Source organism: Microcaecilia unicolor, chromosome 9 (assembly GCF_901765095.1).
Source record: "Microcaecilia unicolor chromosome 9, aMicUni1.1, whole genome shotgun sequence".
Lineage (NCBI taxonomy): Eukaryota > Metazoa > Chordata > Amphibia > Gymnophiona > Siphonopidae > Microcaecilia > Microcaecilia unicolor.
Genome location: NC_044039.1, coordinates 106,852,014 through 106,878,529, shown reverse-complemented (window position 1 = coordinate 106,878,529; position 26,516 = coordinate 106,852,014). Strand labels below are relative to the sequence as shown.

The window sequence follows — 26,516 nt, the reverse complement described above, 5'->3', positions numbered from 1 at the left end:
ATTGCAGTACTCAAGGTGAGATAGCATCATGGAGCAATACAGAGGCATTATAGTATTCTTGGTTTTATTTACCATACCTTTCCTGTGTCTATCTTGTTCCAGAGATAATCTCTGGACACCAAACAAGCACTGACTGAATTGTTCTTGACTGATATGCAATGGATTAAATATTAGGAGCTAAATTAATGCACAGTAAGTTACTGTATGTTAACTGCAATGCACAATCCCCACCCATTCCTCATCTTACTCCATGATGTGCAGTTCACATGGGAATCAGCACATGGTAAGTGTCGAGTTACTGTGTTAACCGTTAGCATAGGCCTGTGTTGATAGTTAGAATGCACTAACTCTCACATTAATAGCAAAGTTCTCACATTAACTGCAAGGCAGTTTAGAAAAAACACCCTCAGTTTCCTAAATTTTATTCCGGGGGGAGGACACAAAAAAGGAAAATTACCTAGATCTATCCAAATATTCCTTAGAAAGAGTTTTAATGTTTTATGTTTCTTACACTCATTTCCTTCAGATTTCTGTTGATAAGGGTCATTGATTTAAAATATTTTAAATATTTTCAGAACTTTTAAAATACTGAAGACCTGAGTTACCAGATAATAATCTCCTGTAACCACCAAATTAGTTTCTTCATTTCTTTATTTTTCTTTCCAACCAGTGTATTTAGTGTTTTAGATCGTTCTTTTTGTTGCTGTGCCCCTGATCTTTCCCATCAGCATTATAGTCTTACATGACACAGGAGGAGGAGGAGGTGGGTACACAGTGGAAAAATCCAGAGTACTCTAGCAGCCTTCTTTAAAAAGAATTTAGAAACTATTTTTCTCTTAGCTATCATTCCGATTTGGTAAACGGTGCTAATCTCAATGTAGCAGTGTATGTCCTGTTTAGTGCTGTGCTGCATTTACTTCTGATGTTCAACTTCATGCACGAAAATGTAGTGCTAACCCAGAAGTGAAGAGCTGCACCAGTCTTATTGCAAGTAATATGGAAGTGCATTCTAATGAGCTACACACAAAATTACATCTGATGCAACAAACTGCACTGAAGGCTAGTGCTGTTTGTTTATCTCCCCATAGCAATGAAACTTTACCGCCAGAGGTGAAGTAAATTTTAAGTTCCTAATGACTTCATTTGAAGTCAAGAAGTTTTAAAAATCAATGTTGGATCCCCAGATTGTGATTATTGGAGATCCCTGGGCACCCCCTGGTCCAGGCACCCCTAAGTCAGGTCAGTCCTAGCTCATGCATTGTGGGCTAGGGCAGTACTAGAGTACCCCTTGCTTGTCAGGTTTTCAGGATATCCACAATGAATAAGCACTGCCTCCGTTATATGCAAATCTTTTGATGCATATTCATTGTGGATATCTTGAAAACCTGACTGGCAAAAGGTACGCCTGGACCGGACTTGGGAAACATTGAGCTGGTGCACCCTGGATCAGGGCATTCCTGGGCCAGATCTTGACATATGGAAGGTCTTTGACCAGAGATTTCACATCTTCTAAAGTCCTCCACTTCGAAGGACCAATAATTCAGAACAGGTTCCAGGGAGGTGTCCAACATCATCCTCTTTTCACCATCACCATCTTGGAAAATGATGGTGGTGAGAAGGATATCTAATACCTCTGCAGGCCCAGGTAAGTATTATTGGTCCACCAGGGGAGGGGTGTTCCAGAGGTTAGGGAGCTTTCTAATACAGGGTTTCCCAGTGCTGGATCCCTGAGTTAAGGGTACCCTAAGTTGGAATGCTCTGGGTTACGGGGTTCTTAGCTTGGGGTGTCCCAGAATAGGGAGTCAGTGGACCATAGACCTCATAGTTTAGCAAAAAAAAGAGATAAAGTTAACTGTAATTTTACTTCCATTGTAGTATGGAAGTTAATTTGACTTTAATTTGGCATTGAGGGGCATAATCGAACGCGAACGTCCATCTCCATGGGCATCTATGTCCAAAAATGGGTACGTGAAGGGGTGGGACAGACCGTATTTTTGAAAAAAATGGGCGGCCATCTTTTTTTTGATAATACGGTTTGTGCTGGGCAAATGCATCGGATATGTGCAGATTTGAGCTGGGCAATTTTGTTTTTCAGCGATAATGGAAACCGAAGACACCCAGCTCAAAAACGAACAAATCCAAGGCATTTGGTCGTGGGAGGGGCCAGGATTCATAGTGCACTGGTCCCCCTCACATGCCAGGACACCAACCAGGCACCCTAGGGGACACTTGTAACAAGTAAAAAAAAAAAACTAAAATACCTCCCAAGTCCATAGCACCCTTCCTTTGGGTGCTGAGCCCCTCCAATCCCCCCCCAAAACCCACTGCCCACAACTTTACACCATTACCATAGCCCTTATGGCTGAAGGGGGGCACCTACATGTGGGTACAGTGGGTTTTGGGGGCAGTTTGGAGGGCTCCCATTTACCAGCACAAGTGTAACAGGTAGGGGGGGGATGGGCCTGGATCCACCTGGCTGACGTCCACTGCACCCACTAACAACTGCTCCAGGGACCTGCATACTGCTATGATGGAGCTGGGTATGGCATTTGAGGCTGGCATACAGGCTGGAAATAAAAGTTGTTTAAAGTTGGGGGGTTTTGGTGGGAGGGGGTTAATGACCACTGGGGGAGTCAGGGGTGGTCATCCCCGATTCCCTCCGGTGGTTATCTGGTCATTTAGGGCACTTTTTTGGGACTTGTTCGTGAAAAAAAGGGTCCCAAAAAAGCATCCTAAATTTGTGCTAAAAACGGCCCAGTCTGTCGGCGGCCCTGTCTATACAGATAGTAGAGATGATAAACATATTAATTTAACAACCACATCACCACTTACATTAATATGCGCACCATACTGGCTGAAAATATGATCCAAATTTTTGAAAGTGATAATTAGTATAGTCAAGTATTCCCAGATATCTGCTGAATAAATGTCTAATACATGCATACTGTGGAGTGAGAGCACCTACCCTTTAAGAGATGTTTTATGCTGCTCTTAATTCCCTGAGGCTGTTTAAGTTGACACTCATCCATTTAAGAGAAGCTAGACAGCATGTAATTTCTAGCCAGTTTTTCCTCTCAGAGGGATGGTTTATAGTATATTAACATACAGACATGTTTCATTTGCCATCTGGTTATAATTTATTTGCATGCATCTTTTTTACATCATTACATTTATAGAAACGCATTGATAAGTTCCGACAAAGCAAACCCGGGTTCTACAAGCACATACTTAAATACAAATAGCTACTTTCTGTAACTCTAAATGTATATTACATGGCTGGAGAAATACCAGAAATCACAATCGATAGACGTTTACTGTTTTGTTATTTTGTTTTAGGTGTTTAATAGTGAATATTTCTTAGGTTCAAAATGCACTCTGCTTGGAGTTTTATGACCAAGCCGGATATAAATCAGTAAAATAAACAAACCAAAAAAAAAACCCCATTAACAGATAGTACTGCACTTGCATCATAAAGAAATATTAAATCATGATTTTTAGAATACTGTAAAATCTAACCCACAGAAAATTCCAGGTCTCAGCAAGAAAGGGTCATTACACTGAGAGGCCGCTTCTAAAGCTGATAATTCCCAACTACAAATTCTCCACTTTGCAGGAATCCACAGTATAATCACTTCATCTGATATCCTGAGTCATATCCTCATCTGGAATGAATGGTGAATGGATAATACGAGGATAAGCAAAATACAAAGCGCCTGAGCTTGAACCTGCTAATGATGACGTGGTACCGAACGCGTATGAATAAATGATGCGAGGGAGTCGTCTGCGGGGGGTTTTTTTTTTTTTTCTTTCTTTAGCGCTTTGGCACCGCCACATCCAGTTCTTCTTCAGGTATTATTAACTTACACCTGTATAAAAGTTATAGCACACTTTCTTCTGCCGTATAGAGCAAACGATGGAAGAGGATAAATCAGAAACTATTTTTTTTTTCTCAAGAGAGAAACCAACACAATTGAATTTAGATAGAGTGGAAATGGAAGGACAGTAATTTCCAACTAGGTGTTGACATTGTTTGTGGATCATCGATCTGAAATCCCTGATAATTACTCACACCCCGCATGGTACACGCAACTTTTGGTTTAGCTTCCTTGGGCCTTAACCTTTAATCAGATAGCGAGGCTGACAATTATTAAGACGTGATCCCTAAACTTTCGTTAATTTGTAAATAAATGTGATTGTTTTCCTTTCAGATAACTTTGAACCATCTTCAAAATATATTTACTAATGTATATTTTCGGGATTGTTTCAAGAAACCTATAGCTCTTTAAAACAATACCCAAGCAGGTTTCCCGGACAGCCCGAGGCAGTAACAAGGAATAAAGCAAAGGGATATGAGGCACTAGTTTATTATGTTGTAAATAAAACAAATAAAGACATAATGCCGAACATTCAATTTTCCCCAGCTATTATTGTAGTCGCCCTGTTTATATTTTGCTTCTGTCGAACCTCCTGGGACAATTCTGACATTTTCATTCACAGCTTCTGCTCTCTCCAAGTCAAGACCTCTTTTTACCTGAATATAATTGATTTCGTCTTTCTCACTGAATTGGTAAAAGGATAAAAATGTGTATGTGTGACCACTGCTTTTGCGCGCGAATTTGAAAATGAGCGTCAATGACAGAAATTTTTCAAGCACTATAAAATCAAAATGCTGCTAGCGCTTGGTAAAGTTCGAATAAAGTTAAAACTGAACGTGTTTCTATACTATTGACCACAGTCTTAGTAACGATACTTATGAAGTGACAGATTATATGTGACAGATTATATGTCATTATTTCTGAATACTTATTTTTAAGTTCTATGCACCCTTTCGGTTGAATATTATTTTCAAAGCAATGTGCAAACTTTTTCGGATGTAAAAGAGGCTGAAATTGATTCTAGCCTCTTATACTTAACAAATGGAAGGTAAATATAAGATGAATGTGATCCTTTACCATTTCCTCCCTTTCTCCCCATTCCTTTCAACCTACTACCCACCTGCCCGCCCAACCACAGAAATGTTCCTAGGTTTAATAAGAAAAAGTAATATATCTGGAATCTATTATAGTAATTTCCTTGCAAAGATCATGTTCCGTCCTTCCAAAGTATTTCATTGGCCCAGAGTGCCTGCAAAAGTAAACAAAACTCATTTAGAAAAACATCACTGGGCAGTACAGGTTATTTTAAAGAAAACTGTCTCTTAGGGACTCATTTAAGAAAGTCAAGTGGAATGAATATCCTATGAAGCACTGCAAGAACCAGTGTGAGTTTTTAGAGCTGCCGAGATTTATGGGGACTGCACTGTTTCATGATAAGTAGTGCTAATGAGGTGTTATTTAACAAGAACTAGTTTGTGAATGCCAGCATTATAAATAGTGGCAGCACTGGCCTTAATCGTGCACAATACAGATCAGTCCCAATGTAAGCAGCTCTGTCCTGCAATCCTCACGGTTCAACATGATAAAACATTTGGGGCTTATTTGACAATATGGTAGCAACATTTTCACACTTGCAGTGACAGTGAGATCATATTCACACAGCAATAGCAAAACCTTTAGCCCTGAGTATAGTAAACTGCTGACTTTGCAAATTAAAGCTAATGGTCTTGCTTCACTGTCTAGTGCTTTCATATTTTAAATAGTATGAGACTAAACTTCTAGGGGTAGCAAGTTACTTATACAAACCGGTTGGTTTCCATATATGGTGCTTTGAGTTGTGTGTGTAAATTTGGATGCACAGCCAATTTGTGCATGCGATTTAATTGATTAATGAGCCAATCAATGCTGATAATTGTATAATAACAAGCAATTGTTAGCACTAAGTGGCAATAAATAGAATTTACAGTGCATCTTTTTAGGTGTAGTCTATAAATTCTAGTGTGTGGATCTGAAAAGGGGGCATGACCAAGGGAGAGGCATGAGCAGGTTGGGGGCATTCTTAAAATTTATGGATGTTATAGAATTAGCAGGATCCACTCCTAATTTAAACATGAGGATTTACACCAGGGTTTCATTAGTGTAAATGGTCATGCCTAAATGTAGACTTGGGGCCGTGCTAAGTGCTATTCTATAAACCTCATCTAAGTGTAAATGCGGTTTCTAAAATAGCACTTTTTGAGGCATTTTTTTTGTGTCATTTATAAAATCTAGTCCAAACTGCTTCCTGTTTCCATTCTATCTCAGGTGTAAAACAGAGACAAATGTGGTGATAGTGTTGATAAATAATGCCCTCAGTTTATTAAAAATAAATTTTAAAAAAAGAGGAGATGGAGGTTTCCATACTCACAAAGAGATGTAGCATTGGCTTGAAATTCCTCAACAACATTAAAAATCTCAAAGTTTGAACCCTAGCGAGTGTGTGTCAGCATTTTTCCTATAACATAATTCAATAACCTTTAAAAAAGGGTTTAAAATGCCAAAATAATTATATCCTTACATAGGTTCAGTTTTATAAGCTTCCTATATGGTTAGATATAGATAGAAAAAATACTGGGGGGCTGAAGTTGATGCTGCAGCTATTTATAGACTCACATCATAGTAGCCTTATTTAAACAACGCGTGAATTACACGGCTTATAATTAACAGACATCTTTCATCCGCATTTCGGAACACCTCAATACAGACCAATGCACCATGTAAATTTGCCCATGGACTTTCAAGATAATAAATTAGCCCCATGACCAAAAAAAACAAAAAAACTATAAAACCACCCCAACAACAACAGCAACAAAAGCAAAACAAAACAAAACAGTTTTAAGGGGCCACATACCCTTCTCAAATTTTCTGAAACAGCATACCTTTACTTGTGCTGTTTTACCATTTGTTCAGTTATTTTGCATCACTTCACCTTGCTTTGCATATTCAGATCCGGGGACAATTGTACCAATCACACAGCTCGACCTCTTGTAAAGTGTCCCGCTATTCCCAGTGGAGTGCAGTGAACTTTATCAGGGGCTTATGAGCATCTCAGTTAACAAAGACCGGAACCAACACAACACTAAAATGTGCTGATGTCCTAAATGTAACACTGCCTCAATTAAGAAGAAGAGCAATTCATTGTGGATCATATCTACTAAAGGGGATTTCTTCATTGTGGGTTCAATGTGCCGAAGCGTTTTGTCTATCACTGACCAAACAAAAGAGAAGGAATTGAATTTTGTAATCCTTATGTAGTAATACAGGCATTGGCCTCACACATTGGTCTGAAAGATTTAGTTGGTGGGGGTGGGAGTAGGGGCGGGAGTTCCGCCGCTGTCAGAAATGAAAGGGGGGGGGGGGCTGCAAAACAGACCCGTTAACATTTTTTTTGTAGGCTATACCTCAAAACATTTTTTTTGTAGGCTATACCTCAAACTTCGGAAAATATTCAAAGCTGGGGAATTTTGAAAAACAAACATAAACAAAAAACCACCGGCATCTCCATGTTTTCCCTGACTTTTTCTCAGCTCTGGGCAGCAAAGGCTTGGCTATGCAAAGTTTTAATAAATCTTGATTTAAATATAATGTAATAATAGCTGTGCTATTAAGCGGCAGATTACTTTTCCGTCCAATAACAGTTACGTCACCTTAGACCTGGGCTATAGATTGTGCGGCTTCTTTAGAATCTACTGCAATACGTTTTGCAAATGTGCTATTGCTTTAATGCTGGTACTAGTATGCTCTAAATGTGCTTTTGAAAATTTCTCCCAGATGTTTTTTTGTCTAATTTACTATGCAACATAACATGTAGCACAATGATCTCACAACACAGTTAAAAATGCAAGTGACTGAAACAAGTGCATGCTCTTCCTTCCAGTAAATAATCTCTAAGGGAATGATGATTCACATACTCTGTGCCATCAGCAGTCTGACTATCATGTCTACTACCTCTTCCTACGGATAACCCCAAAATGTGGCCAAATACACAGCTGGCTGGCAAATAGCAGGATTCCCTTCGGTTGTTACTCATTTATCTCTAGGGATGGGTGAACCGGTTCAGATTAAATCATTTCCATTCCATTCCAAGCCAAAAAAAAAAAAAAAAAACCACCCAGGGGTCAGACACCGTCGAGTCAAACCAGGACACCGGCCACCAATTAACTCGAATAAATCCAGGGAATTGGTGACTTGATTTAGATGTCCTTATTTGCCTAGTTGGCATCTTTTCAGATCCGCTTCTCATGGAAATATTTAGATTCGCAATAGTATTAGAGGTATTTAGAAATGTCTGCGATTTGGGAATCTGCCGTGATTCTTATAATTCTGAACCAGTCTGGGTATATCCAAACAGGGCCGAAAGGAACTCTGAAAATACAAGTAGATTGTTGTTAGCTGTCTGCAAAGTTTCGCTCCTTGAAGTCATTTGTGCAAATAATTGTACAACTGAAAAATAAAAAAGGGAATTGAAAAAAAAAAAAAAAAGAAGTGTTCGGATGGCAAAGAAAACGTGCAAGTCTGTCAGTTGTAACTGACAGGCATTTTCTACGAAGTTTGCAGAAATTCGCTGACATCTCCCTAGTGAATATTCCACAAGCTGTTCAGCAAATTCTTTCGCTTATTTGCCAACAGTTCAGCTAATGGAAGCTCGAAGTATTTATACAACCTCCTCACGTCCCCCTCCCTCCAAAAGTGTTCCCTCAAACCAGAAATTAAAGTCACAGAATGGCAATGTGGGGTTTTTTGAAACCTTTGATTACATCTGCGTCCCCTCAGCAGCCTACGGGGACGGCCACTTTATTTTAATTATTTAAATATTTTGTGCCTGAAATTAATCTTTCTGCCAGGCAGGGCAGGCAGTTATCGACAGGCTGTTGTATATGTCATGTTTTTCTACGGCTCTAGTTCCAGTTGCCCCCTCCTGGTGACTCGCTGTGGATGTGACCTGTTATTTCAGCTCACACTCAGCAGCTGAATGGAAACAACATGAGCACGTTCAATCCTGATAAACATTATCCTTAAAACACCAGAGACTGTAGCAGGATAAACGAGCTTTTCCAATAGGAGGACATCAGGAACACACATTGCTGAAGGGGGAACTAAATAGCCAAAGGAACAGAGAAGCTGGAGATAGCATATTACATTGCAACGTCCATCACGTCCATCTTCCTCCCACACACATACAGAAGAAGAAAGTAGGAAAATGATTACAAAATAGGGAAGGATCGATGTAGCACGAAAGGAAAACCGGTAGAGAGGGGCTAAGAATCTATAATAAAAATGTTAAGAGAAATGACAATTTCGTTCATAGATTTTAGTTCTTAAACTGTCATCAAGGCGTTTAAATTTGACAATGATGAGATGTTTGAGAATACGCAGCTTAACAAAACGGGGGAAAGGGGCCGATTGACTCACTTAACAGATCTCGGCCATTCACTATCGCATTCTTAATGATAAATGGAGAAAGAAGGTGGTTATTCCTAAATGCGAACATCACGAAGAAGAGACAACTAATAGGAAAATATCGGAGTCTTTCTAGGCCGCGATATTTTTTTATTGGCCCAGTAAATGCGTGTTGTAGAACATGAATTTCTCAAATCACACAGATCCCTTTTCGGGTCCGACAAGCTTATGTGCAGCAATAAAGTACAGCATCAGCAACATCCTTTCTGTTGGCCTACACGACCTGCCCAAACTCTGGTTTTATCTAGAACCCTGAACTGATCGCGGTCCTTTTCCAGTTTAATGAAGGCTCTGAAATGCATATATTAATTTCAAAAGGATTGTTTTTAGTTGCATGTTCTAATCATGTAGCCTTCCATAGAAAGAAGAAAGCTGCAGCTCATATTTTTGAAACGCCACTTTCAGCGCTTATGTTCCGAGTATAAAATTGATTGAAAGGGTTTTTCCCCCAGGTTTATAGCATTCAGGTTTATAAAATACTTTCTCATGGTTAGTATTGTATGGCATAATCATATTAAGTACTTCAGAATTAGTATACTTTCCCATTCCAGGAATGTTGCTAACTTTTAAAATCTTAGTGTTTTCCTGACGTGACAAGTTTCTGAATCTTGCAGTCCTCTGTTAGGGTTTTTAGGCTTAGGAGTGTAGATACGCTTAAAGAAGATATTAAAATAAAACCTTTTTGACTTATTTTTGTATTATGTGCTTGAGAAAAAATGTGTAGTGATATTTAATACAGTGACAGGAAAAGCCACTTCCTGTGAGGCCCTGCGTTCATAATTCTGATTGTCTGTATTCCTAAAATTAAACTAATAATAACTATAATCACATAGACTTTTGTATGTGTTTAGAACAAGATAATACAGTTTTATATTAGTAAAACTAATTTTAGTCTCTTCTAGGAGAGATTTTAAATCAGTTATTATGGGCAAGAGTATCAAACCTCTTTCAAATTAAAAGTATATGTTGAAACTATTAGACTGATGGCAAATTTGTTTTAAACGGTTCACTGAAAGTCATTAACCAATTTATTGCCTAAAAACCATCAGAACAGTTAACATTTTTATGCCTTAAAAAAACTGGCACGGTTCAATTTAAGAAATTTGTTTATTTAATTCAACCCATCATTGAATTTATAACTTCGGAATAAGCAACTCATTTTCAGGATTGTCTGGATTAATTTACCGCTGCTCAGATGTTAAATACTCATTTTTCCCTCTGTCTGGTGTTAGCAATCCAGGTGCCCTGCATGCCTGAGAGGGAGAGAGAATTCCGGGAGAAGAGACTGCCAAGCACAACTGTCTATCAGGATCACAGACCAATAGCAATAATTCTTTTTCTCTCTTACCGCCCTAGAGGCGTGGTTCCATTGATTGATAGCTAGGCTAGCCCCGCCCGGCTCTGCCCAGCCCACGTTGCTATTAGATTGAAATGCAGAACTCAGGCTCTTTCGTCGCGAAGGAGACTTCCTTTTACTTCTTTTTCTTGCTGGCTTTCTATTTCCCAGAAGAGGAAAGCCGTGCTGTCCGCGGCCTTTTCCAGCCTAGGCTGCAAGAGATTTGGGGACTGAACTTCCTCGAAGGTTTCCCAGTAGTACTATTGCTTGAAAGCCATGGGTAAGTAGCTCCAACTGCGGAGGCTTTCTGGTCTGTCAGTGCACAGGCTAAGCGTGTGCTCTAAAATCAGCTGCACTCGAATCCCGCGTCTGCGAGCAGTGTGGGAACGCGTTAAGGGTCATCGGAAGGGAGCAGTTGCTAGTTCCTTGTTGCTAATCTCGCTAAACTACAGGGCAACGATTGCAGACTCGGTTAGCCTGTGGCATAACAACAAACTTTTGCAACGAACGCCACAAATAAACAACTAAAAACCCGACAGGTTTACTCACTAGGGCCGACGTTACCATTAGAAAAGCAGGAAACTGGAAGCAAAAAATCTAAAACGTATTCAGATGTCGAATTAAATTATATTTTCACTTTTCTTTTGTTATAAACCTGAGCAAAATAAAGCCGTATTTCTTTTATTTGGGGGAATTGAGCAAAACCCCCTCCAATTTTATTTGCATAATAATTTGCATGCCTGCTAGTAGGAGATGGCATTCAATACTGCCTTTCTCTCTGAATTTGAATTTTCGAGTCTTACAACTAGTGCTTTCACATTATTATTTTTGTTGATTTATTATCTCGTCTCCTATATTTATTGATGAGAGTAATTTATTTGGAAATATAAATGCCTATATTGCAGCGCCCCCGATTTCTTAATATGATTATACCTTTTGCAACATAATATAGTGTAAGCCACATTGAGCCTGCAAATAGGTGGGAAAATGTGGGTTACAAATGCAGCAAATAAATAAATATTTTTTCCTATCATTTCAGAGCCTGCTTTTGGGGAGGTAAACCAACTTGGAGGTGTTTTTGTCAATGGCAGACCCCTGCCCAATGCCATCAGACTGAGGATTGTAGAACTGGCCCAGTTGGGTATCAGACCGTGTGACATCAGCAGACAACTGAGAGTCTCCCATGGTTGTGTCAGCAAGATCCTGGCTCGCTACAACGAGACTGGCTCCATCTTACCAGGAGCAATAGGAGGCAGCAAACCCAGAGTTACCACCCCAACTGTGGTTAAACACATCCGGACTTACAAACAGAGAGACCCGGGCATTTTTGCTTGGGAGATCCGGGATCGTTTGTTAGCAGATGGAGTCTGTGACAAGTACAACGTGCCCTCAGTAAGCTCCATCAGCCGGATCCTTCGCAACAAAATTGGAAATCTGTCTCAACAAAGTCATTACGAAGCTCACAAACAGCATCACCCCCCTCCTCAGCCTGCTCTGCCTTATAATCATATTTATTCCTACCCCAGCCCCATTGCTGCCGGAACGAAAATGTCAGCCCCTCCAGGAATGCCAGCCATCCCTGGCACCATGGCTATGCCTAGAACTTGGCCTTCGTCTCATTCAGTTACGGATATATTGGGGATTAGATCCATAATAGAGCAAGGTAAGACAATTGACAGCGACTGCAGTATTAAACAATCATTTCCAGGCCCTGTTAATAAAAGTAATTAGAAATACACATTCCATTTTCCATCATAATCTGAAACCCCCCTTTTGCAAAATATGCCTAGATGTATTATTTTGATCAGTGTTTAGTTGGTACCGTCAGGCTGTGGACACTGAAGTATTTGCTAGTCAACTAGTCAGTGCTGAACACATGGTGGGAAACGGGACTTGTTGTGTATCACATAATTTCTCTCCTGTTTCTGGAAAACACAAAGTGGAATGGAGTGTTCTGCACAATGTATTTACTGTTTCATAACTTGTCTATTTTAGCATCAAAATATCCACACCTATTGTAGCAGATGTGTGTGTGTGTGTTTTAGTAATTGCACAACTTGGTTTTCATTTAATAAAGCAAATTATTGTAATATCGCAGACAGATAATATTATTGTCTACTTAGGGTGAAAACAACTACAATTTCAATCATAAAATATTTAATTGCAATTCAAATAACTTGTATGCCAAAATCTATTGCCAAATATATGGACACAACTTCAAAAAGGTGCTGATTTCGAAGATTTTAAATGGTCAGGGTACCTGGACACTCGGAGTGATTTTATTGTACAATAAAATAACCTCACAGCCTGGAAAAAAATATTTCTCAGTAACGATACTCAAGTTTATCACACAGGCTATGAATTTACCGTCGATCTACCTACTCACACTTACGGAAAACTGGAAACCATTTTTGAATGGAGTCTTTCATCAACTTTTTTTTTTCTAGTTATTGCGGCCTAGTAGGCTGTACCACACAGTGCATTTCCTGTAAAGAATGTAGATTTTGTTCTACAAAATATTTTTATTTTATCTATGTTGGTCGAAATGAAGAGGAAAATGCTACTTCCGCAAAACGATTTTAGGCTCAATACGAAAATAGAAATTTGGGCTCACCCAGTCATGTATTCTTCAAAATTGATGGCAATGCAACATTCAGTTTAACTTTCCTTTAATAAATATTCTTTTTGAGCTATTATTGAACTCTAAAAATTGCTAAAGTCTTTACTAACTATAGCTGATATACTTTACAACTGCGATTATTTCACATTTTGCTCCCTCCCTTAGTTCCCCACCCCCTCATCATTCAAACCTGCAGAAAAAAATAATAAAAGGAATAGTACACTACACTACCAACAAATAGTGTACTAGATTCACCTAACTGCAAAACAGGCTTCTCTGCTCCCTACTTAATGCTTTTTAAATGTAACCTTTATTTTTAGTATGAAGAAGAGAAAGCGCGAAACAAGCAAAAGAAATCAATTTCCACTTCCATGAGAATCGAGAAATTATCATCATTGAACTGAAATGTGGTTTGCTGCTGGGCCAAATTTGCCAGGCAGGAAGGTCAAATGTCACATAAGAGAGCTATTCTTCTCAAACGTCAGATTTTCTTCTTATTTTTCAAAAATGGTGTGCCAAAGTGATCACTAACGTAATATATTTCTTTCGCTCTGGGGATTCATTTTCCGTAAACGTTTCCTTTTAGGCAGACGCACTTATTAACCCCTATGCAGAATCGGTCGTTTAACACTGCCGAAAAAAACAAAGCACTAGCTTACTGCTACATTCGTCATCAAAACCAAATGTTAAGGAAGGAGCTTGCTTTAGTAAAACATAGAAACTAGTTCAGATGCTTCCCCAATTAAATTAGGCCTATATTATACGGGTCTGCATTAATCATTATAGTTAAACAGACGGAGTGTAGAAATAGACTAAAGGTTACAGTCACGGGCTGAGAACCGGGGTTCAAATTCCACAGCTGCTTCTTGTGATCTTGAGCGAGTCACTTACCCCCTCCAATGCCTCAGATTCAAACTGAGATGGTAGCCCTCTGGGGCTTCCCTGAATGTAACTTGCCTTGAGCTACTAGTGCAAAAGAACGAAGCTAAAACCCAAATCCACTCCCCTTCTCTCATATTGTGCAGCGTACAGTACTTTTGGTTTAAAGTCGATCATATTAGCACAACGTTCTAATGTGTAAAGCTTAGCATTTGCAACGTGTGTGCATAAAACCTATATTAATAAGAAATGTTCCTGATCCAGACCTTTTAGAAATGGTTACTTAAATAGCCAATGTTTGTTTTCGAAAACAGATGTTAAATTAAAAGAAACACATCAGGGAAAATTCAGTTACAAATTGTAGGTAGGTGCCTGCAGTGGTTTCCTCTATTATTAACTCCACATTGGCAAACAAGGCCACAGCCCAGAGAACTGCCTGTCTATCTTGCTTTTCCTCCTTCTCTCGTACTTTCCTTTTGTTCTAGTAGGAGCTTCCGAAACTTCAGTTCTGGCATTTAGCAAAACTTGTCCTACCTTTATGTAACACTGGATGCGATGAGGGTGTTAGTTGACCTTGATTTATAGGATAACCTGACCTTAGTGACTTTTAAAGGAAGCCCTTATCCATGAGAGAGAGAGAGAGAGGGAGAGAGAGAGAGAGAGAGAGAGAGAGAGAAGTAAGTTTGGAAATCCAAATTCCAATCTCTTTTGGTCTCCAAACGTCTTTAGTTTGGATCCTTGCCTGCTCCTTCTAATAACAATATAATAGGTATTATTTGGAGCTAAAAGTCAGTTTGTGCACCGACTGCAAAATAGGGCCAAGATCTGATTCATTGAAAACAAATTACCCTAGATAGACGTTAATTACAGTTTTCCCTTATAGCAGGCAAAATTAGTCTAAGGTTAAGTGATTTTTATTGCACACATTAAACGTAAGGCCCTGTTTTCACTGCTGTGAATGGTGATTATAGCATGTTCCACGACTATTCCAAATGTCAGTCTCCAAGGCACAATGACAGAGTGTAATGCCTGAAAGTTTTACCACTAGTCAATCTATTTATTAACAGAAAATGCTGCAGGGAACTCGAGGTCCAGAATTTTCCATTTTGCATAATAACAAAGCTTTTAGTAAAGATGGTCTAATAGGGAGAGGAATTTGATGTCCCTCCAGAGCAGAAATGAAAAATAATTGAATGTATAATGACTTCTACTAATTTAATTTCTTGCCCAGCAATTTTATCTATCTATCTATCTATCTATCTATCTATCTATCTATCTATCTATCTATCTATCTATCTATTTATTTTCCTTCGATGCTTTGCAGATGTTTATGTACGAAATTGTAGGACTATAAACCGAATTTTGATTTGTCCAAATGCCGTTTCAGGAAGAGTTAGCACTTTGTGTATCTTGAGTGTTCGTGTGTGTGTGTCTGCAGAGAGAGTGAATTCTGTACAGAGGTGCGAGTAATAACTGCAAGGCATCTAGAAGTCTCCGTGACCCTGTATTGTCTTCGTGTTGGAATAGCACTTGATTTCATGAGGCAATTAAGACATTTTTTTAGGTTATGTTATGCTGTAATTTTCTGTCGACTTCCTCAGGCATAATTGGCAATTTTTGTCACAACTGAGACAATGGGTTATTAATTTATCTTCTTGAAAGGCGAGGCGCAAAACATGTGTAAGGTAAGATTTAAGGCGATGAACCTACTGTCAGAAGCAGACGTCGCTTTAGCTGGTAGGATACAAGACTGCCTGCTTTTTCCCTGTTATTTTAATAGTTTATTCATTTTTCTCACAGCGAATGACGGCTCCCTCTACCACAGCCCTAAAATAGAAGAATGGACGCTGAGCAGGAGTAATTTCCAACCTTCCGCACAACACATAGTAAATGGACTTGATAAGAGTTCTCTGGATCAAGAAGCCAAGTACAGCCAGGTAAGGAGACCTTTCTAAGCTCACTAATGGGGGTTCTGCTTGGGAAAGCCATTTATCCAAGCAAGCTTTTGGATTTCAGGAGGGCACATGCCAGCTTTTGGATTCTGCATAGCCCAGAATGCATTTTTTTAGATTAAATAATGGCATTCTGCCTCCATGATCTTGCTCTGGAGCTGTGTTAATTAATTTCTTAAGTACTAAGCTTGCATTCTGCTCAGTCACTGTGTGCCTTATGTGTGAGGGTGGAGAACGTAAGTGTGTGCAGCTTGCCTATGTTACTACTACTCATGCATCTTTACCCTTCTTGTCGCCTGTTTTTAGTAGCCCGAAATTTTTCCATATTAATGTGGCAGATCTCTCTTATAAAGATGCTTCCAGTGTAGATCTTTTTCCTTTGCTGTTTTCACCATAACAAAGCTTTAGGTAGACTTGAGGTTCTAGTAATTCTCGATTTGATTTAATCATAGGGTAGCGCAAGGTTATTATGGAAAACTGTATTGTACTGATGCCAGACTGGAAAACTGACCTCATACCTATTTCTTTCATTTAGTTCAGGCTCTGGCCAGGGCCTAACAGGGCACACAGTAGAGCGCCAATTTGGGGGGGGGGGGGGAGGGGGGAGCCACAAAAAAAAAATAATGCAAAGCTCCAATAATTCTAATTGGTGGATACGATCTAGTTATATCAGCGGCAGAAAAATTCCTTCCACTTCTTGATGCTTTTGACTGTTCCTTATCTGAATAATGCAAGTGAAAATTTGGACTGGTAAACTGAGCTGGTAGGGCCTGCTAGTCATTTAAGAGTTTCAAATAGCCCGGCGACTAGGCGGCTTCAATCCCTAGAGACCACTTTAACAATATAATTAAAGAATAAAAACGCTAATTTGCGTGTCAAATACTAAATACAATCTTTCTTTATATGGAATAGGTAATGCATTTAAGAAATCGTAAAACATATCATTTGTGGATGACAAACTGCCTGGTTTGGCATCCACATTTCGAGCAGTGGTGTTATTTTAGTGGACTAGACCTGTCTTCTAACGTCTTCCCCAATGTATGTTGGTTCTTGCAGGGCAAAGACCAGAATACATTTGGGAGAGGACTCAGAAAGCCAGGACTGGACTGAACTCTCCTATGGTTATGTAGTTAGTTTGGCAACCTTGGAATATTTGCATATTGACAGTGGCCAACGTTTGCCTTTTGGTTTATTACTCTGCGTTCTGGGAGCTTTGGTTCCTTTGCTCATTGTTCTTTTACCAACATGCGGATGCGGTTCAAAGAAAACGTCAGCTGGTGGAATTCATCTTTCTTCAAACAGTTGCAGAGAACTTAAGGAAAGCAAATGCTGTGTGAAATTCAGCTAATTATTTTCCCCAGTACAGTTTTTCATCCAAACACCTAAGAAGTTATGGAAAGGAGTTCTAAATCAAACTTTATAAAGTGTATGTCCAGACTTTTCCCCCCCACTTTTATTAAGCATGTACAATGATTGTTTCTTAAATTTCAACCACGTAGGCAAGAAAAGGCAGCAGATATAACACAGATAATACCTTTTATTGCCTGATTGCTATTTTTAAATTTTCAGTCTTCAAATACGACAACCTTTTATTCAAGTAAAGGAAATGCATGATACAACTTTGAATTTCTTGAGTCTTATACTGTATACCCTACATGTGTATGATTCATATCTCTTTAGAGGTTCAACAAAACAATTTTCGAAAGGTTAACAACTCTGAAGCAAAAGCCATATGGCCATATGATAATTTTTTTTGTCTGCATAACAATTTTTGCAATCTCTTCTTTGAAAAAAAGTGAATCAGATTAGGATTTAGAGACTAGTCGTATGAGCAGATGGGAACCCAAAATCTCCTTATCTGCGGACAGAAAAACATTCGAATTGTTTAAAGATAACTGCTCTCCCATAAATAGATCGTTCTATTTAGCCAGAATAGAAACAGATTTGCTTTTTATACTAGCGGTCTAATCTTCTTGGTTTCCCTAGAGGCCTTAGGTTGCAGAGTGTTAATTTATCCCTCATCCCCCCTCCCCCCCCCCCCCCCCCAAAGGTACTGTCCTTAGCGGAGTACTCCGTCTTTCATGATTCAATCTTAGCGAAAAAGAACTGAGAAACTGCTCTAATAAATGCGCCAAAAGAGTGCAGAAATAAAATTATAGTATTTAATAGCGTAATAGGTTTAGCGACACCTCAGCTTAAAAAAAAATGCATTTGGCAGTTTTCAGTTTCTATTCCCTTCCAAATTTCACTCGAGAATAAGGGTCCAAAATAGTAAATGACAACAAGTGTCCCATTTTCTGTTTCATCTTTTCAGATCCCTAATAATTACTGCAATGTATCGATTGACGCTCGTGAAGCCTATTTCGCACGGTGATCAACGATCTCGCGTTCTTTCTTTGAGCATCAAAAGACGGCAACCTCGATTGATCAATAGATCACGGTCCATTTCTCCTCTCCCCATAATATTTCCTATGGATCAGTTCGCCTTTTCCTCTAAGGACAATCCGGTAAAACCTCAGTTTAAGAAAAGCAACTTTTGCAATGCTTATAGTCATTGTGCCTCTGTCTTCGGGACTTTGCACATATTTAATATTCAAAATACAAAGTAAATCTACCTTTAGAAAATAGCCTACGCTGTACATCCTCGTACTTACTATTAACCGGTGTTCAACCAGCAGAACTCGCTAGTTACGGTATTTTATTTACTGCTTTTCCATTCCAGGTGCATATTTATGTCCATGGGCAAATATATAAAGATATCAGCCTTTTCCGTGCAGAATCCATATTTGTATGAACAGAAATAGGTGCCGATAACCAAATTGTGTGTGAAATGCCAGCATCGCAATTCATACCTGTTGACTTTTTTAAAAAAGATTCTTTTTAGCTTGTACCATTAGAAACAAAATATTCAATATTTTGTTTTTGTGTTTTCTCACTTAAAACGTTTCCACACAGATCAGATAAGAACATTTTCAAACTAGCTTTACTGCTCCTCCTCACTTTTTCAGCTTACGACAAGACCCAAATATTATTTAACTTGTCAGAAGTCTTTTTTTGATCTTTGTTAAAAATTAATATTTTAAGGGAAGTTATGGCTATTTTACAAAGCAGGTGTGTATTTACTTTTACCTTTGCATGCCCTCCATCACACACATATATAGACTTTTCCAAATCTTGTAGAAATATGACAGGATGAAAATGCTATGTTTTTACTGTTAATTTATGCAGGTAATATCAAGATGTGTAATGGTGATGCATTTCTAATGCAATTATGTTATATATGTCTGAAAATGCTATAAAATCATAAAAAAAAGCATATGACATGTCTGTTCTGTTACTACACTATTGCCGAATATTGTTCATTTGTTAGAGAGCAAATATATTTACTGCTGAGCAGATAAGTTCTTCCCTATAAATGATGAAAGACTCAAGAGCAGAATTTAAAATCAACTCTGCAAACCAGAGGTCAAAAAACAGTTTTGGGGTTTTTTTTTTAAACTGAGCTGTTTTGCAGTTGGAATTTAATTGCAAGACCCCCAGGACACTATCAGTGTGGCAAACTCTAGTGTTTGCTTTAGACTTTAAACTGAGATGAGAATATGATCAGAATTATTTCAAACTCATTCTTGAAGATCTGAATTCATGAAATCTTGGGACAAGTACATAGGATCTCTAGGGGAGAGGCAATGATAGTAGATAGCATGGATGGACAGACTGGATAGGCCATATAGCCTTTATCTGCCTTCATTTTTCTCTGTTTCTATACCACAGCCTGGGTGCAGCTTTTGCTAGTTTCATTTTTAAGGGGGGAGAGCAGAATTAATCAAACATGAACTAAATTTGCTTCCTGTGATCATAGAAGGAAGTTCTGTCTTTTCCTCTACCTTATAGAAAAAGTGAGAAACAGCTTACAGTGCTACCCCTGCTGATGTTATCTATCACTAGCTGGGAACATGTCCTGAGAACATAAGAACTTACAAATAGCCATACTAGGTAGAACCAATGGTCCATCAAGCCCAGTATTCTGCTTCCAACAGTGGCCTGTTCAGGTCACAAGTATATGACAAAATCCCAAATAGTAGCAAGATTTATGCTGCTGATCCCAGGGACAAGCAGTGGACTCCCCATGACTGGTCTCAATAGCAGACTATGGATTTTTCCTCTAGGAACACATGTAAACCTTTTTAAAACCCAGATACACTAACCGCTGAAGCCATATCGTCGGGCAATGTGCTCCAGAGCATAACTCTTCGTTGAGTGAAAAATATTTCCTTCTGTTCATTTTAAAAGTAGTATCAGATATACCTTGGTGTCGGCTGGTTGTCTGATTTCCCTTCAGATACACATGAGATCATAGAATGACAATGACTAAACAAGAGACTACATCCTTGCTTCAAAGGGTCCTCTCAAATATGGCTGCATTACTACAGGCAAATGAGAGTCCATTTTCACATCGATTGTAGCATTTTCTGACAGGTTTTGCAACAAAAGGATTTCATTTAGGGCTTGATGCTTCTCCAGAAGACCATCTGTCATTATCTTCTATACTTCTAAAGTAGACCATGTCAGTTCTGCCGTTCCTTCTCTTGGTATCGCCAGACATGTTTTTAGAACAAATAGCAATAATCTCCCAGCTAACTATTTACCTAATGAGTGGGGGTTTTAAGCATAGCACCTTTTTCTTTGTATTTAAAGGAAGCGATGGCAGGAGGGGTTTCTAGATCCCTTATTTGCAGGTGTTCTTCCGAGCAAAGACCCTTTGCAAACAGCCTCATTGTTTGTGGGAATACTTTAGGGAAGCTTTTGAAGATTAATGGGGTGAGAAGGCTTATTTCTATAGGAATTTGAACATTTGGATTAAAAAATATATATTTTAAAACAAAATAGCCATATGTATACATAAAGTAATATGGAGTAAAGTAACAGGTAAACTAGTTTAGAAAACACACTGAAATAGAGAACAGTAGTTTGAACTTCATGCTAGGCATGCCTAAGGAACTTTTCAAAGATTCTATGCCCAGGATTTCATTCAAGAAATTGCACGTGAAACTTCAGATACATAGGTAGTGCTTTAAAGTATGACGTGTTATTCAAGGTCAGCTGAGGTAGGATTTTGAAAGAGAACGGGATTTCAAATGTAGACTTTGTAAATGATTAGCTGTATAGATTAATCTACAGGTTGGTGTGGGATTTTTTTTTTCATCCTGGTAATCAATAGAAATAGAATAAAACATAGAAAAGAAAATAAGATGATACCTTTTTTATTGGACTAACAATACATGTTTTGATTAGCGTTCAAAGGTTGCCCTTCGTCAGATCAGAAATCTGATTTCATTTCATTTATAGGGAAGTCTGATTTCTGATCTGACAAAGAAGGGCTACCTTTGAAAGCTAATAAAAAATGTATTTAGTTCAATAAAAAAGGTATCATCTTATTTTCTTTTCTATGGTTTATTTTATTCTATTTCTATTGATCACCTTTAAAAGTGGACTAACACAGCTACCACATCTCTTTTTTTTCATCCTAAAGTAAATGCAATGTAAGTAGGTTACGCACACTTGTTTTTTACTTCTGGAATAAAAAATACTTGCATGATGCTATCTTTTGCCATTCTGGCACCCCAAAGGCCTTTATTTTATACCAATATCCTTGAATTAAAATTCCAGATTTGCCGCTCACCATCATTTGACTTGTGCCTCAAAGGGCACACAAGATGTCAGGCTCCAAAAACAATTATTATTCTTTAACTTCTACTCAAAATGTTCAGAATTGTCAGCTTTCTCTAGTTTATACAGGTGGCCATGATTTCTACTTCCCATTTCATTGTGAAGGGCTTAGGGTCAAATCTAAGGGTCAGATAAAAACTGTGGCAATAAGGAGGGCTGAAGACCTTGCAGGTAGATTGTATTCACCCCTCTGGGGTGAATTAACACAAGTTTGAAACATGTGAACTCTTGCTGTGGTGGAGGGAAATAAATGTACACCCATTTCTCTGTGTTCACACACTTGGAATAGAATGAAAAAATGGTCGCAGAAGTCATGGTAAAAGCTAACATTTAGGAACCCTTTTACTAAGGCGCGTAGGCAACTTCTCGCATCCAACGTGCATCAATTTGGAACTACCACCTGGCTACCGAATGCCCCAGGCTGTAATTCCATTTTTTTACGTGCGTCCGACATGTGCGGCAAAAAATATATTTTTATTTTCTACCGCATGGAGCTAACCGGGCGATAATTGGTGGTGTACGTGTGCTGACAGATACCGCCCGGTTAATGCGAGAGAACTTACCTCTAAGTCAATGGGTGGCGGTAAGGTCTCAGGCCCAAAATGGATGCACGCCAATTTTTATTTTGCCGCACGTCCATTTTCAGCCAAAAAAGGCCTTTTATGCAGGCGTGCTGAAAAATGGACCTGCGTGCGTCCAATACATGTGCCTACAACTGCGCAGGCCACTTTTTGGCGCACATTAATAAAAGGACCCCTTAGCTATTTTACATCAAAGGATCCTATTTTGGCTTGTATGCTTTTGCATCCCTGTAAACGTTATTTTTGTACCCACTTTTGTTCTAAATTTGTCCAGTCTTTAAATTTAGTCTTTCGACCTGTGCTTTTTTTCTTTCTTAATTTTATATTTATTGAAATTTATCAGTAATTAACAAACAATCACACAGTCAACAAAAGCTTGTCCAGCAAATAGGCTAATACAAAGAAACAATAATACATGAAACAAATGTAGTGGAAAATAACACTATCTTTTCTTAGTCCACAATAATAGGGAGTCTGGAAAACAATAGGACAAACTATCAAGAAATAAAATAAAAGGAAAGAGCCCAGGTGTAGATAACTTCTGTATCCCCAATTATATAAGGCAAAGTCCCATTTTGCAATAACTTGGTAAGTCAGCCTATAGGAAATTTACTATCAAGAAGCATTTTAATTTGAATAGGGTCATATACAACATAGGTCCCTGCTTACATAGGCATGCTAGTGATTTTAGCGCTATATAGATATATCCTATGGGTGTCTACACAGTTAGCATACACTAATTTTTAGCGTGGGCTACAAACACTAGCATGGCTTTGTAAACAGGGCCCACAGCATACGCTATCAGGTTTGACAAAACACTTAAATGGAAACATGCAAGAAGAAATTTCCATGCACCTGCAGAACTCACTCAGGAAGGTCCCGGAAAGATTTATGTGTTTCCTGTGTATCCTTACACAAATCAGAAGAAACACTGGACTTGATAACCCAATAACAAATTCATCCATTGCTTAAAGTACAATTTAAGAATTAAACTTTTATCTGCCTCAAAGACAAAAGGCACCAGAAGAGTAGCACGAGTGTCCACTTTCTCCAAAGATGTTTCCAAAATGTCGAAAGAAAGCACCAAGAGCCTTCAAAATCAGGACAACGTTCCTTTAATCACACAGCTTGGACAGCAATCTTCTAAAAATGGCCTGACATGGGCCGGGTTTTGGCGCACAGTACCTGCGTCAGGGGTCTGCATCAAACACAAACAGCAATACCCTTGTAATCGTAACAAATAAAATGTATTAGTTAACTAACCAACAATAAAAATATGGAAAAGATACCATATAGTAAGAAAAAAAATACATATATATATATATGTATAAAAAAATGTAAAAAATGAAACATATAAAAGATATAAAAGATATATGTATTATAAAATTGACATGCATATCTGGTATGCTAAATGAAAATAAAACAACCTGTATTACCTGTCCAAGACTAGAACATTTTCAAGTCTGGTGGTTTAAATGTATAGATATCAATTAATGTGAAAACATGTGACATTGCAATGAAAGTATTATTGTCTAACAAACGATATAAATAAATAAACTTGTAAAAACTCACTGCAAGGGTTATAGTATCTAAATGTGCAGTAGCGAGGCTTGCTCCTTTGGAAATTAAAAAAAACCAATTAAACTATTAGGTGCAACTTCTCCACATCTCCTCTAATATCCATAACTTGGGCCCCTCCTGTTCTTTCTTCTTAAAAGACAGGAAATAAATCTTATTAATTGGAGGTAGCTTTTCCCTTGGAAGTTTCAATATTCCTATCATATATTTGTTAAATAATTGTCTTGCAAACATGAGAGACATTTTGAGAAAGTTAAAAAAAATGGAGATTGTAGCTTCTAAGCTGATTCTCAGTTTGTTCCAATCTCCTTTGTATTCCAAAGCACAATTGCAGAGTATTATCCTGATTTTCTTTAATACCTTTCACTTCTGCTTCCAAGATGTTAACAGCCTCTGCCGTGGTGGAGACTGAGGTTTCAGCTCCGGACACCTTGGACCTGTGCATTTTTCTGTTTATTTTTTTTAATTGATATATATTGCAAACAACAACAACACAAGAAAGGTTTTGCAACATAACATCTAATCTGCAAAACCTTTGTTGCATGAGTATTGCAACTTATTTGTACAAGTTAGCTTTTCTGTCTCCTAAAACAGAAACAGAAACCCAAAATAGGCCACAATGTTTTTGACCTTGTATTAATGTCTCCCTCTTATTCGCCCCATCCCACTCTTTCACATTTCAAAGTTTATTTAATATACTACACATAAAATCATTATCTAACCCCCCTGTTTATAAAGCCGCGCTAGAGGCTGCTGGTGCGGTAATGCCGAAACAGCCTGTAAACTTTGGATGGGCTGTGTCAGCATTGCTGCACGGCAGCCGCTATAGCAGCTTTGTAAACAGGGGGTAAGCTGTTTACAATTCAATTAAAATCAGTAGGGGGGAGGGGAAAGGAACATAAGGATGCCTAGGTTACAGCACAAATTAAAATACAATTGGAAAATATTTAAAACGAATCTAAGATGCAAACACGGAAGGGAGGATAGTATATGAAAGAAGACAAGCTCAATGCAGTATGTGATCTTATTTTATTTATTTATTTATTTGTTACATTTGTACCCCATATTTTCCCACCCATTTGCAGGCTCAATGTGGCTTACATAGTGCCGTAGGGCAAAGCCTCCTCCGGTTAAGAAAACACATACAGAGTGATTACAGTTTATGGTCCAATGTTGTGGAATTTCTTATCTAATCAGCTTGGTTGATTTCTTCTTATCAAATGTTTAGACAACTGGAAACCTGGCTTTTTTCAAAATTCTCTCTTAATTTTGAGCTTAGTTGAATATATATATAAGGGATTTTATACATTTATTTATTTGTATTTTGCTCACACCTTTTTCAGTAGTAGTTCAAGGTGAGTTACACATGAGACTTAGTGGTTAACCGATTACCATCTGGTTAGTGCCACGTGGTAGAAAATAAAAAATATTTTCTGCCACACATATCGAATGTACGTAAAAAATGGAATTACTGAGCCAGGCGGTGGTTCCAAATTGATGAACCTGCGTGTAGGTGTCTATGCACCTTAGTAAAAGGGACCCTAAGTGACTTGCCCAAGATCATAAAGAGCAGCAGTGGGATTTGAACTGGCCACCTCTGGATGCCATGACTGGTGCTTTAACCACTAGGCTACTCCTCCACTCCACATAAATGAAATGAAATGTAATGTAATTTTTATGCTACCACTGTAATCCACCTTCAGCTGAAAGGTAAAACTTTTAAGAAACTGCTGAAAACCCACCTCTTTTCTCAATCTTTCCCATGTGCTGTCTAATTTTCTCCTCTTTTCATATTATTTGATAGTACCTCTTGCTTTTAATGTTTGAAAAACTGTCTAAATGCCCATGTGCGGGTCCTTTGCACTATATCAAATCCAAGTAAATAAATAAGTAAATCAGAAGATTATTATTATTTATTTATTTCACTTGTATCCCACATTTTCCCACCTATTTGCAGGCTTAATGTGGTTTACAAAGACCTGTTGTGGCATTACCATACAGGATGAAGTATACATTTGATGTTACAGAGAAGTTAAGGAAGACAAGAGGAATTAATCAAGTAGTTGAACAGAGATACATTCTGCCTAGAGTTGAAAGGGTGTTGTGTTATGGTTAGCTATGGGTTCTCGTGGTAGGCTTTGTCAAAGAGGTAAATCTTCAGTGATTTGCGGAAGTTAGTTAATTCGTTGATCGTTCTCAGGTGGGTTGGAAGTGCGTTCCATAGCTGTGTGCTCATATAAGAAAAGCTGGTCGCGTGAGTTAGTTTGTATTTTAGACCCTTACAACTGGGGAAGTGTAGGTTGAGAAAGGTGCGAGAAGATTTTTCTGCGATTCTGTTAAATTAAATTAAATCCCTACCATTTGTGTCATCCACAAAGTCAGAATTGGCAGATCGAGGTCCACCCGCTTGATCAGAACAATTTTTCTAGCCACTTGCAGCTTTATATTGACAAACATTTGCTCCACAGG

The 26,516-nt window shown here is 38.4% G+C and overlaps 1 protein-coding gene across 3 annotated transcripts in view; it reads left to right on the top strand.

Moving 5' to 3' along the window:
* Positions 1–10,800: 10,800 nt before the first annotated feature.
* The window catches only part of PAX9 (paired box 9), a 58,195-nt gene continuing 42,479 nt past the window's right edge, over positions 10,801–26,516 (top strand). For all 3 annotated transcript variants that reach the window (XM_030214428.1, XM_030214427.1, XM_030214429.1), the window contains exons 1-3: positions 10,801–10,990; positions 11,750–12,373; positions 16,010–16,146. In XM_030214428.1, the coding sequence (XP_030070288.1) occupies positions 10,987–10,990; positions 11,750–12,373; positions 16,010–16,146 (765 nt within the window). In that variant the 5' untranslated portion in view covers positions 10,801–10,986. The remainder of the gene's footprint in view (positions 10,991–11,749; positions 12,374–16,009; positions 16,147–26,516) is intronic.